Genomic DNA, 14,477 nt, shown 5'->3' with positions numbered 1-14,477 from the left:
CTGTCAGGTCGAGAGAGGCCGCCAGTCAAGTCAATGGCTCTCTGAAATCGTGTATAGAACGGCTTATAAAAAGAAGTCAGACACTTGGGCACACAGCATTAGTAAACAAGGATGGTATGAATTGAATATAGTGGCTTAAAAACCACTTTAATGAACATGATGGTTCTATGTAAATGGGGACAATTTAAAGGAACACATGCCATGTATACTGATGGTTTTGTACATGTTGCATAATCGCTCTCCTTTTTGTGTTTTTTATGGGTGCATTACTACTTTTCCTAAGGGTGTCTGTTTTTCTCCTCTGTTGTAGGTTACGCATTTCTTCTCTTTCAAGAAGAAAGCTCCGTTCAGGCTCTAATTGAAGCCTGCATTGAAGAAGACTCTAAACTCTATCTGTGTGTTTCTAGCCCAACCATCAAAGACAAGCCTGTAAGTAGACATTGTGTATCATTTGCCTGTACAGATTCTCTAGGGGGTGATTTACTAAAGGCAAATAGACTGTGCACTTTGCAAGTGCAGTTGCACTAATTTTTCCCAGAGCTTACTAAATGTGGTGTAGATTCACGTTGTAGGTGCAACGGGGAAAAAAAAAAAAATTTTTTGTTCTTGCACATGACTGGATGATGGAAATCGGCAGAACTTTACCACATTCACTAAGCTCTGGGGAAAATTACTGCAACTGCACTTGCTAAATGCACACATCTATTTACCTTTTAGTAGATCAACATTTTATTTCCAACCAAATCTTTATATTTTTATTTTTTTAATGGTATCCAGAGCTCCCTTTTAGAGAGATCTCCCCTCACTTACTGTCCTGCAGACAACTGTTTCTTCATACATAAAATGAGGGAATATCTGCAACATCAACACAGACAGAAAAAAAAATTCTTTTATTTAGTATGAGAACCTGAAAGCTTTATATTGCTATTACATATACATGTTTTAGCATCAAATGATTTAAAATGCAGACAGACTTTAAATATATAAAGTACGTACTGTATATAGATGGCCGTTTTGATTACCACTGTTTTACACCAAATCAGTCATAGTTCATTGCGTTTCATGGAGCATTGTAGAAGGTGATTGCTGACGTGTATTGTGTATGGTCTGTTTTGCTGGCATGAATTCTTTTTTTATGGTCTGTTTACTTCTATATCATTGTATTTAAAACAAAATGCAATAATATCCTTATGAAGAGCAGGACAAGCGCCAAGGAAGATTTTTTTCCATTTAATAGGGCTTAAAAAGCACCAATGGTAATGGCCATTTGTCCTATATTAACCCCCGTTTACCCTGGGCATAGGGCATATCCCCCAACAGAGGTTCAATAATGGGGCCACTGTTGGTGATAACCTGACAGGGGTTCTAATACTTCTCCCACTACATCTAAAACAGAAATAAACAAATTATATATTTTTATTCCATATGCACTTTGCGACACTCAGCCACTTTGCCCATTGGCAAGGTGAGTATCAGTGGGCCAGGGTAACCTTTGCAAAGCTCTTTAAAGCATGCATTGTACACAATCTGCCAACCACAATATATGGACTAACCCTTCAATGGGGAACTGTAGTCTAGTCTTAAAAAAGAATTGCACTTTTAAATGTATTGGCAACTTTGACAACTATAATCTCTCACCTCTGCTCTTCTTCCCCTTTGCTTTAGGATATGTCTCATTCTTATTTACTAGCCTTCCCATGCTTTAAGAAAACCTATACCAATAGGAATATCCAGGGTGTAATAATTGTTCTGAAATTTCTGGCTGTCATGCTGATCCAATATTTTAGTTGCGTGAGTCTTTGTCTTGGAACAAGCACACAGATCAGGAGTTCTGCCCAAAACTCCCAACTTTACTTGATATATGCTCATTCCATGTCAGGAGCTCCAAAAAGTGTCATTTAAAAAGAGGGGAAAAAAAAAGAAAATTACAATTTATGATCTGACTCAATATGTCTACTGTATCTAGCAAGTATTCTGTAGCTCATTTTAATTTCACTATAGTCCTTGGTATGGTTATCTTTTAACTTGCCCTCCCACTCAGATTAAACGATAAAGCTCACCATGCACAGAGCAAATTTTACATGGTTCCCGGCATCCCCCAATTGAAAAATCAGAGAAGTGGAAAATTGTCAGCTGAATCCTGCATCCAATCAGATGCAGCCTCTGTGTATTTAACAGCTAACAGGGCCAGCTGTCAAAATACAGTAGCCACAGCTAGAGCTTCATCCATCCATGCTATGTAGCAAGGGCTGAGGAGTCTGTTACATATTTTCCATTCAGCCCAAAAATTGAACCAAAAAACTTGTGTATGGCCAGTTTTATACCTCAAATCTTACCTGCCAGGCCTGCCTATCCTTACTCATTCCTAAAGAGAGCAGAGATATTGCCACCTCCACAGCAACACAACGCTGGAGAATTGGTAAAAAAAAAATGTCCTAAACAAAAGAGCAGCTGCAAAATAACCTCTAAATGCTATACCAATAGCTACTGATGTCTTGTGTGGATTTTAAGAATAAGTTTGGCTAAGTCTAGGTCTTAAATTTTAAGGTGAATAAAGAAGAGCTCCAGGAATTCTAACTGGAAAGACCAGCAGGAGCTAAACCCAATGGGATTGATTAACTAGAACTGGAGAGTGAAAAATCAGGTGCAGCTGTGCCTGGTATCCAATCGGTTTCTAAATTCAGCTTGTTTAAGCTTTTAAAGCAAGACAAAAAACAAAAACAAAACTGGAAGCTTATTGGTTTCTATGCAGAGCTGCACCAGATTTTACACTCTCCAGTTTTAGTAAATCAACTCCAATGTGTTAACATTTTGGCTTGGTGTTGTCTTTTAAAATATGTCTTCAGTGCTTTTGGTCTGTGCACCTTCTATTTCCTGTCTGATCATTAGTTGCTGCAATGGAAGTCCATGGGACAACCATTTTCTGCAGCTTAGTCCGTTCAGTTAGCTGGGACAGGAAGTAAAGGTTTCACAGATCGGAAGCATTACAAGAGAAATATTTGGACAGCAAGCAAATTATAATTGGCACATTATACTCACTTTGCACTGTTTTTTTTTTTTTCAAGTTGTATTCCCTGAAGCTTCCCGTTAAATGGTGGGTCCAGCCAGTATATTGTTGAAAATGATGCCTATTGGTAACTTTGGTTTTATTTTTTTGATACAGGTTCAGATTCGTCCTTGGAACTTAAGCGACAGTGATTTTGTGATGGATGGGTCTCAACCCCTTGACCCCCGCAAAACTATATTTGTTGGAGGAGTCCCCAGACCACTGAGAGCTGGTAATAATTTACGTTTTTTATTTTTTTTTGCATATGTGTGTGTGGGGGCTTTCATACTGCAGTAGGTACCTTTTTTTGAGGGAAAACTCAGTTGCCCAAATGTCATACAATGATTCTTAAGCTCAGGAGCCTTGTCTTGCAAGCTTTTGGCTGTTTGGCATTAAGCAGAATCTTGCCAGAAGGAGCATGATGCCACCCTGGTCTAGGAGCCAGTCTAATGGTGATCTATTTAAAGGCTAAGTTCACCTTTTGGGGAAAACATAATAAATTTGCGCATTTCTGCAGAAAATAAAAGCATTGCACCTATGAGCAGTAGATCACGGGTGCAATACCAGGCTCCTGCAGACTCTCAGTATAGCTGTCTGCTCTTACCCTCTGTATAGGCAGACAGCAGGAAGATCAATGAACTGCAAGCCATCTGCTGCAATGAAAGATGGTAGTTGTAGTACATTTATTGTAGCATTTTACACACCAGATATGGGTGTAATATGCTACCAAAGGAGAAGGTGTTTATACAGATGTGGTTGGTTTTCATTTATTGTAGTGTTCTAGCTTTGGGGGTTTGGGTGGTTGGGGGGGATGGGGAGTTCAGAGTAACAGAGTAGACTTTGTTTTTAGCCCAAAATGTAACATTAAGGATGGTTTACTTTTAACTTTTTAGATTTGTCTCTGTGGTAAACAAATTTGATACATTACTTCTCTTTTTGTTTTTAGTGGAGCTAGCCATGATTATGGATCGTCTTTATGGTGGAGTTTGTTACGCAGGCATTGATACAGATCCAGAGTTGAAATACCCAAAAGGCGCTGGACGTGTCGCGTTCTCCAATCAGCAGAGCTACATTGCAGCCATCAGTGCTAGATTTGTGCAGCTTCAGCATGGCGATATTGATAAACGAGTAAGTGATTATAGGATTTTATTGGCTAGGTCTAACCATCCGCAGAATCATTGAACAAAAGTCAAGTCTTACTTTTTTCTTGTATGTTCACACTACATGTAGTGACCTGTGTTTTTCTTCATAAGAAAAATTCAGTTTTCTATGTGCCCCATTCGTTCCACAACAATGGTGTGATGGGCAGTATGGTGCTTAAGGAAAAGTGAAACAAAGTTGGGTACCTGGTTAAATTTTTTTTAAGACAGCATCTGAGAGGAGGCTTTCCAACCTGAAAATGGGAAACATATCATGCACTGTTAAAGTGACACATACCTCAAATGGAATTACAGTATGATAGTCTCGCCATCTGTGGAACATTGAGGTTACTTCAGGCCAGAAAGCTAGGTCCATTTTTGGAACTATCCTGTCCGTGAAGATGGGTGCAATAAGGTTCTAAAATGCAGAATGCTTGGATCTCGCTTCACTATTATGTGGTTACCAAGGATACCAACAGAACTGTTTTGAGGGTGAGCCTTTTTTTTTTTTTTAAGAACAGTCTTCAATAGGTTCAAATGGTGGGTTGAGAAAACTTAAGACTGTGGATAGGTCCCAGTGCATGAAGTTCCCGGAAAAGGGAGTTCTTGCCCTGTCAATGGAACAAAGAAATCTTCCTACCAGTGGTTCTTCTGCCAATTTAACGTTTATAAAACAGGGCAATTCTGAAACCTGCACTTTCAGAGTTTCTTTACCATTCCTTCTTGGGAACTCTAGAATGGTAGGGTTAAGTGGTCTGCTCTCATGACTGTGTCCTTTGTTCCAGGGTTCGCATTTTTTGTGGACTTTATTGTAAATGTTACCTTTTTCCCACTAGTGAGTAGTGTGTTACTGATTTTGTCTGAAAATCCCTTGTCTTTTAATATCCTACAAGTAGCCAAGCTGAAAATTTTGGTGTCTTCTGATGAGGGTATGTTGATGGCCCCTGCTTTAGTTGATCTTGAGTGGTAGCAGGGTCTGAGGTTGCATTGCATGTTCATGCTTTGTAAATGAGAGCCAGTGAGGCCATCAGGGTACAAATGAAAAATTGAAATGACTGTTGCTTTCCTTTACTTGTGTGTTTTTGCGATTACCTTCAGCAAGAGATTAGTCAGAGGGAACACGTGAGCAAGAGGCAATAACGAACTCTGCGGAGACATCCAAACCTGCATTGCAGTCTTTTCTCTGTTAGAAAGAAGAGATTTGGCATCTTGGTATTCATCCTTGAAGCAGAGGTCTACTGCTAGTGTTCCCCATGTTTTTGTAAGCCAGTTTAATGTTCCCTGGTCTAGGGACCAATCTATATCAGAAGTTTCAAGGTTAGTCTGCCAATGAATTTTGAGCCCTCTTCAGATGGATAACTGGCAGGGAAAGTAGATTTTGATCAGGCTAGCAGGGTGTCTGCTAAGGCCATCAAACCGTCAGATCAGGTAAACCCCTGTCTGTAGACATTTGTTAATGGTGGCAGCATTGTCTCCGACCAAATTTTGTACATGGTTGCCTCTGATTTTGGTGCTGGATCTGGTGTACAGCTTGTTCCATTGCCTTCAATTTTCTCATGTTGGAAGATGTCTGCGCCCAGGTCTTTCCCCACCTGCCTTGTGCTAGTTGGCCTACCAGGTGCATGGCCCACCCCACATACTTGCATCAGTGGGTATTCCAATTATGCTGGTTTGTGCCAACAGCTGCCCAGGCTGTATGTTTTGGTGTTCAGCCGCCATAGAATCTTTTGACCTGTGGGGTGATATGGGCCCAGTTTTCTAATGTCGCTGGACTTCCATCCGATTGGGAAGGAGGCAGTTCTGCAGGGGTCATGTATGAAATTGGGGCCCATGTTATGGCCGGAATAGATGAGGTCATGAGGCCCAATATCACTATGGTTCTGACTGTTGTTACTAGGTAGAGAGACATTATATCTTCCATTCTTTCCTATGCTTTCTCCTTTGTGAGATTTTTGCCTGTCTGGTGTCTATTATGTAACCTAGGTAGGTCACAGTTTGTGTCTGTGTTAAGTGTGATTTATTTTTATTTGTCCAATTTAATTTGTGAAATATTGGATGGCTATCTGCAGGTTGTGTTCTCTGTCGGAGAAGGAAAGGAGATCTTTAGGTATATATCGTATTTGGTCTCAACCCTTTCAGAACTCCCACCAATATTTTTGTGAATATCCTTGGTGCTGAGGAGAGACCACATTGTAGGGCGATGTAATGTAGATGTACAGTACCCCGAGGACCCCTTTATCATGAACCCCAGATACCGTTGGTGACTGTTTGGGACATGTAAATAGGCATCTTTGAGATCTACTGTTGCTATAAATGCTTCTAGTGGCAGTAGGTTCCTGGTGAAGTATATTGATTCCATACAGAATTTCTCTTATCTTATGGTCTTGTTGAAAGAGTTGAGATTTCAAAGAAGTTGGACTTTTCCTGAGGGCTTTGTCTTTGTGTAATGTGAGAATGTGTTAGTAAAGTTTTCAATAGCTCCCCTCTGGGTTTTTCAGGATGTTTCAGATTCCAGGTGAGTTTGGAACTGGTCCAGCCAGAAGATAAGTGTACGGGCGACACACCTGGTAGCTATAGCCAATTTGAAGTTAGCCGTCCCCACTTCCCAGGCCCTTTTTAGCAGTGCCCCTTGCCTTTTTTTCCATTGGCTCGCTGTGTGCCTGTATTTTTGAATGATAGGACGGTCGTCTTTGATATTTTGAACAGAGTCTATTTTATGACATTTTGCCCAAGGATCCATGTCTTCTTCTGAAAATGGGAATCTGCTTTTTAGAGGGGTTAGGGTAAACATCCATTTCTCTGGGTCCGCTCTTTCTGTCATTATGATATAGTTTAAAGATTTATGGACTGGAAATGTACAGGTATTTTTGGGTTGTTAGCCCCCTGTACATTTTGTCATGTAGATAGTTTGGTGTGTTCTTCCCTGATGCCTAAGGTCTCCGATATGGCTTTCAGAATCTCACCAGTATCCTCTGTGTGGAAGAGGAACTTTTTCAGTTTTTTTTCCTCTCCTGTAGACGCTTGGTTTGTGCAGTGCCTGTAGTAGATTGCATTTGTGCATTTGCAGGTTTTGTACTAAGGACTGGAGGGAAAGGAAGGTGGCGGACATCTCCTCTTTACCTGAAAACACTAACCCCTTTAAAGTTCCCCAAGATCCTTTCTCAAGTTTGTTTATGCACTTCTGCCATAATGGTCTTAGTCTCATAAGAAGCATGTTGCTTAGGGTGAGAATGAGAGATACTGCTTCTTGTCTTCTGAAGCATTGGTCCGCAGAAAAAGAAACCATGACCCATTAAGGAGAACTTATGGGGGATGCCATTCCCACAAGATAGACAAAATGACTAGTGGGTAGGTCAGGAAACAGAGGTTTTTACAATGGAGACTTCTAGCTTACTTTAGAGCCGTCTTGAAGCACAGGAACTGCAAGGCAGGTGGATCATGTGTTATCTGAAAGGGTCCACTTAGAAATGGTCAATAGTCAGTCATTTTAAGTGTTCTGCCCTTGGCTGTCCTGCAATATGTATGCATGGAAGTAAATACTGCTGTGATGTTTGACTCCCCAGCTGCCACTGAAGCAAGAAAGTATAGTCTCCATGTTCCCGGCCTTGCTATCTTGGGCCAGAGTAGCTTTCCGCTCACAACTGGAAGTAATATAGGTCCAGAATGCCCGCTGCTCACTGGAAATTACACTTTAGAGGAAGTGCATCACTGGAAGGGACCCGATCGCCATGTGCAGGTGCACCCGGCACCATTTTGCTTCACCTGGCATGGTGAGCGGTTGTTAACCAAGGCCCAGTGTTGGTCCACGGGCATCCCCCTCCCCCAATATTTTGCATGGGTAGTGGATTGAGTGGGGTCTACTTGAGGGGGGAAATGGCCAGGATTGACTAGCATAAGGCCTTTCAGCTGCGGGGAAGATTGCAAGCAACCAGGGAGGTACCTGAAACAAGCAGGGTAGCCTTCCTTGAAAAATAGCAAAAGTGGTGCTCCTTTTGGTCTGGAGGAAATGCAAATAACTGAGGTATGTGTCACTTTTTTTTGTTTTTTTTATAATGGTGGATGATGTGTTTCCAGGTTCAGGTAGGTGGAGCCTTCTCTCAGATGCTGCCCTGGAAGATAACTAGAGAAAATACTGATTCACAGCATTTAATATTTACGCCTCTTTTAAGGAGTCCTCTAAAAAGTGTCTTCAGTTCCCTATAGTAAGTAAAATTTGAATTAGCCATTTGCCTGCTGGGAAAAGTCTGCATAAGAAAAATATCATAATTGCAGAAATTTTCAAACTCCTTTTTAACTTGCTCCTATAAAATGCTGCACTATCCCGTCTCTAGTGATGGCAGAGTCTAAATCATGCTATAAGTGAACACTTTCGATTCTGTCCTGTATTTATACAAATGGTGACGTTTTGTTATAAAATCCACCCTAGACAAATCAGTATGTTTGTGAAAATTCAAAGAATGTGACATTGGAGGCAGCATCCTGTGGGATGCAGAACCACTGTAGTATAGAAGTGTACAGTCCACCAAGCAAAGCAGAGATGTCAGCAGTTTTCCCGACCTGCAGAATCCTGTGATTCCTTTTCCCGCAACAGTTATTTTTCTCGCTTTTCAAGAATAAAGAAAAGTAACCACATTCTATACTCTTCCAGCTTATTGCTGCCTGCTGTAACTGTCTTGCCTAAAGCCGGGTACACGCGGGCCGAACGTCGAGAGACAATTTACGGTTCAATGAAAAAACTGCCAATGTTCGTCCTGTGTGTATGACAGTCTGTTGGACGGGCATGCTGTAAGACCAGCAGCCAACAGCCTCCCGATCAGCACTCTTAGCCAATAGCAGCGCAGATTGGAGTGTTCTTGCGGAGGGGCCACCCCCCTGTCTGAACACAATAGCTCAGCGGGGGGGATTGCTATACTTCACATAGTGAGTACAGCGGCTCTGACCGGAGCTTCGTTTTTTTTCATTTCACCCAGGGATAAAACAAATTGTGTACCAAGCTTATGGCATGGGCTCGCAATTGTTTTATGATAAATTATAGCCCTGCATTACACATGAATAGAGCTCTAAATGACTAGCCAGTAACCAATCCGAGCATCAGAGGTTGTTGGAGAGAGGAAAGCTGCAGATGTGTCAAGAGTAAAACGAGATGATTTATAAATGGAGAAGCTTCCTTTCATTGATGGAACTCACCAGGACCAGACAGCACAGCACTCAGTCACTGCAGTCATATTTAATGTATGCAATTTTATCAGGAGCGCAAATCTATCTTAAAGTTCATCTTCACCTTTAATGTAATCTTAGGTGCAGGGGTGTTGTTAGGACTCTGAAAGACCTGGGCACTCTAGAGTGGCTGTGGCCTTATGCACTGACAGCAGGGGGAGCTGAAAGGGGCATGCAATAGAACCTGAGCCTGCTCACTGTATGCACAGCACCACACATCCTACAGATGTTATACTCGCAAAATTTAAGGTTTTATTTTTTTAAATAAAAATAATAAACATGTTCTACTTACCTGGTCTGTAGATTAAAAAACCTTCTGCCTTTACAAAGTCCTTTTTAAAAAGGAGCTTCAGTCGGGTATAAAATAAAAATCCAGTCAGCAGCTAGAAATACTGGAGCTGACTTTTTTTTACCCTACCATTACCAGCCCAGAGATCCAGCGCTTTCATCGCCCAGGCTAGTTCTTTGTCGATCTACAGGTCTCTGGGGCCGCCATCTTGCTTGTGGGATGCTGGCTGTGACTGGTAACCATTCACTGTTCACCTCTGCATCCTCCTTCTGCAGATTACCTATGCACTCCCACCTCAACAGCTCACCTTAATGTACCCTCCTGTTCACAGCTTACCACTGAGCCTTTCCATCCACATCGCACCTCTGTGCCCCGCCAACCTCACCTCTAAAGCTCCTCTAAGGAGAGGTCCTTAGTGATGTCAATGGTTTAGTATTTTTTTTTTTGTAAAGCACTGCTGGATTTTTTATGCCTTTCTATGAATGAAACTACAAGTAAAGTAATGATGTTGTAATTGTCTTTATCATGTGATGCAGGTAGAGGTGAAGCCATACGTGTTGGATGACCAGATGTGCGATGAATGCCAGGGAGCCCGCTGCAGTGGGAAATTTGCTCCGTTCTTCTGTGCCAATGTCACATGTCTGCAGTATTACTGCGAGTTCTGCTGGGCAAACATCCACTCTCGGGCCGGTCGTGAATTCCACAAGCCGCTGGTGAAGGAAGGAGCTGACCGGCCCCGTCAAATCCACTTCCGCTGGAACTAAACTCGGCTTAACCCCGTCAATCACTGAGAGAAGGGTGCATGCGGCTTACTGTGTTTAAAGATACTGACGTGCAGAAGGAATAAGTGCATTCTTCTGCCCCCCCCCCCCAAACCTGTATACGTGCATCTGTATCAGCAGCCAAAACACTAAAAGCCTCTCGTTTTTTCACAAAACAACCCCACATCTCAGGCTTACTAATTCTTTGTGATATTTTCATGTTAAATTTTTTTTATATTTTTTTCCAAGTTCTTTTTATATGTAATGCTGAAATTAGAATATGAGAATGTTCTGCATAGGGGCAACACAGTCTGCTGCTATAAATATATATATATCTATATATCTATATCTATCTATATGGATGAAGTGTGCACTTATTTCTAGACGTGGATTTTTAACTTATCAGATCAGCCCCAGTTATTTACCAAAGGTAGCAATTAATAGTGAAAATGGAAAATGTCTGCTACTAAAAGATTATTTTTATTGTTGCTATTTTAAGTGTGTATGTAAATTTGAAAAAAAAAAAAAAATATAGGGTTGATTTTTTTCGCTCTCCATTTTGACTTGCAAGAAATAATACCTCAAGATAATCTGATTTTTATTAGCTATTTTTAAACATTTTTAATCATAAGCTGTATTAGCTTTGCTGCTATATAGGTGTTGTGTGTAATGCCACCTATTTATACAGGATTGAAACGTTTTCAGAAACTGCATTGTGGGAAAAATGCAGGCAGCACAATATGGCTAAAACTGCCATAGTTTTAGAATGTGAAATATGCATGTTTACCTACCTGTCTACACCATATGCATGCACTAGAAATATTAACTAACCACAGATACGGTATTGCAGATAAAAACGTTAAAAAAAAAATAAAACAAAAAAAAAGCAGAAAAACACAGCTCTTTTTGAAACTAGGTACAGTAGCATGAGCAAAATTACAAAACCTTTTTTTGTAACAAAGCATATTTGCATGACTTGTGACTCAAAGTAAAACAAATGTCCTTAAATGTGTAAAATATGAAGATTTGTTTTAGATTAGTAAGTGCAGCCATTTATTGTCCTGGTCGGTAGTGGACTTCAGTTTACAAGGATTGGATGTAATATTGTAATCCCTGTGCAGTCCCCATCGTGATGTGTGGTTCTGACTTTCGTGACGTGAAGTAGTGTAGCGAAAAACTGGAACACAAAAAAACAAAAACAAAATATGAAATTGCTTTGGAAATACGTAGCTTACTCTTTTTCCAATTTAAATCATTTTTAAATTTAAACTTGGTTTAAAACTTTCTTTCAAACCAAAGATGGCCAGCACACTTGTAATCTGCCACCAAATGTATATCACGCAAGCTATTTATTGAAACTTAGTAGGTATAATTAATATTGCTATTAATGATAATTAAAAAAAAAAAAACTGCTTTTGTGCTTTAGAATAAGATTAAAAGTCAAAATGGAGATGGTAGAACACAGATGGCTAGTTGCATAAGGGCTCCTCTGTACCTTCAAGACAACAGTGGCTAAAACGTTATTTTGAAATTGGTTTTGTCTGCACGCAACTTTTTGTAGCTTTTCTATTTTTTTTATCTTTGTAATAATTTATTTTTTTTAGTGGAGCAAGGCTGCTAAATGATCGCACATTCTGTTTTTATTTTTTTAGTATACACATAATAAATATGTATTTATTTAAGAAGCCAACAGTCAAAGATAATAGTTTAGTCTTCAAATATAAAAAATAAATAAAAATTAAATCTCATTAAGCCATGAGGTTATGCAACTAGCCTATGAGAGATATGTCAGTCTAAAAAAAAAAAAAGAAAAAAATGGACTTGACAATTTTCACGCCACAAATTTTTACCAATTTAACACAGAAAGAATAGAGAGAAAAAAGGGGTTTTCTTGCTAAACCTATGGGACAATCTTCTGTGTACGATAAAAGAAAAATGCGTTATTACTGGTTGTCAGCAACGTGCTTTTTTTTGTACTGTACAATATGTGACTCGTCTCACCTTGCTGTTTTTGTTGTGGTTGTAGTTCACGTTTTAAATGTTTAAAATTGTTGGTGTTCTGAAGAGTGTCTCTAATTTATTTGTTGATACCCCCCCCTTACCCATTTCTTGAAGGGATTTCCTTCCTTTTCCCTGGGTCTGTGTTATTAATAGTATTTTATCAACCTTCACTCTTCTCACCTAACCCCAAAACAATTCTGACTTTGTTATGCACTATATTTTATATCTTGGAGAGAAATCTTTGAACGTCAGCTGTTTTGACACGTTTGTTTTAATTAACATCCCTTTTGCAATACCCTGATTTTTTTGGATGACCAAGAAAATCGAAAGAAACTTACCAATAATTTAAACTAATTTGAGAGGCGCATCTAAAGTGAGAAAACAAATATATTTAAAATTGGGTAGAAATGACCCCTTCCTACTAAATTTAAAATAAAAAAAAAAATAGAATATGATATAAAAATATTCTAAAGGAGAGATTGGCAGAAAGTAATTTTTATTGTCATTTCACTTCTGCGTGAGGCAGCTGATACTGCCTCCAGTTCCAGTCCTGCTTTTTGTGTGTGTATTTGTATGTAGTAAATTCTTTTTTTTCTAATTGTTGAACACTGTATTAGATTTTTTATAAATCATATTTATTTTACTATTTTTGTAGAAGATTGCTAGTTGATTTTGATTGTATTTTTATATTTTTAAAGCTTCACTTTTGTTCCCCCAGTGTGCATATTGCTGCCCAAGTGTATGACTATGGAGGAAAAAAAAAAACTTTAAAATCCACACTTTTTGTTAAGAAGGAAACATTTAGCATTTATATATTTGTGTATGGACAACACTTGATATTGTATCCCTGTTGCATCTGGCTGCACAAAGCCTCTCCTCAAAGATGCTAAAAAAAAAAAAAAAAACTTGAATATAACACATTTTGGAAGGCTGACTAACCTCGATTCTGTGTTGTGATGTGCAATACTGTTTCTAATATTTGTATAAAAACAGTGTAAACCTTTTTAATGCAAATTTATTTTTTTCATTGCATATTTTGCAGATTTTATCCACAGTGTCATTTTTTACTGTCAAAAAATACCCCTTTTGTCATTGCAACTATTTTTTAAAATCCAGAAATCTTTGTACTGATGTAAATGATTGTAGTTATTTTGGATAGTGTTTTGCTAACAAAAGGAGAGACTTTTTTCATGCATATTTCTATTTTGTTGGTTTTTTGTGTTTTTTATTTTCTTTTTTTTTTCTTTTTCTTTTTTTTTTTTTTTTAGAATTAATATTCTTGTCATTAATATAATTTTTGTATTTTTATGTGGGAAAAAATATAATTTTATGACGCTAATTGCTAAAGTTTTATTTTATTTTGAATTATTTTTGGAGCTGAAATCTTTGTACTATTAAAGCAACTAGTTTCTAAATCAGAGTTTCTGTATAGAATGGCACAAGTGGCTTATGGAGTGTTTGGATTGTAATTATTAAAGGTTATTTGATATGCAAATTTAGTTGATTTATATTTTTTGGGTATTCTGTATAATTATAAGCCCACGCTTAAGGACACTAGGTGATTGCCTTCAGCTTGATTTTTTTTTTTTTTCTTTTTTTTTTTTTTTTTCTCTTTTTTTTTTTTTAATTGATTCAAATTTTACTTTCATCTTCCAGGTGTCTAAATCTCCAGTCTGTCTGTTGTACTGGTAATTTAACTCTGTAATGAAATAGTTTGCTGCCAACTATTTATATTAAGTAATTTTTAAATATTTGTAATATTGTTGACTGACTAATAAACTTAAGTTATTGGCATGTTCTGTTTCCATGAGTCTTTTTTGAGGGTCACAATTTCAAAATCTAAACTTGAAAGCCTTTTTCATGGTTTAAGATGCAAAGTCCAGCCTCAGAGTGGCCATCACCAAGGTGATGTGCTTAAAGTGATTTGTAAAATCTCATAAAAAAATAAATAAAAAAATGACAAACATGTTATACTTGCCTTCTCTGTGCAGTGGTTTTGCACAGAGCAGCCCAGATCCTCCTCT

General features: G+C 38.7%; 1 protein-coding gene across 8 annotated transcripts in view; it reads left to right on the top strand.

Moving 5' to 3' along the window:
* CPEB2 (cytoplasmic polyadenylation element binding protein 2) overlaps positions 1 to 14,247 on the top strand; it is a 130,863-nt gene extending 116,616 nt beyond the window's left edge. For all 8 annotated transcript variants that reach the window (XM_077477765.1, XM_077477764.1, XM_077477771.1 and 5 more), the window contains 4 exons: positions 311 to 429; positions 3,164 to 3,278; positions 3,993 to 4,174; positions 10,228 to 14,247. In XM_077477765.1, the coding sequence (XP_077333891.1) occupies positions 311 to 429; positions 3,164 to 3,278; positions 3,993 to 4,174; positions 10,228 to 10,455 (644 nt within the window). In that variant the 3' untranslated portion in view covers positions 10,456 to 14,247. The remainder of the gene's footprint in view (positions 1 to 310; positions 430 to 3,163; positions 3,279 to 3,992; positions 4,175 to 10,227) is intronic.
* Positions 14,248 to 14,477: the final 230 nt, after the last annotated feature.

This window comes from Lithobates pipiens, unplaced genomic scaffold (assembly GCF_037356315.1).
Source record: "Lithobates pipiens isolate NorthernLeopardFrog02 unplaced genomic scaffold, aLitPip1_a1.2 Scaffold_13, whole genome shotgun sequence".
Classification (NCBI taxonomy): Eukaryota; Metazoa; Chordata; class Amphibia; order Anura; family Ranidae; genus Lithobates; species Lithobates pipiens.
The sequence above is the reverse complement of the archived record's forward strand: the minus strand, read 5'-3'. Positions and strand labels throughout refer to the sequence as shown.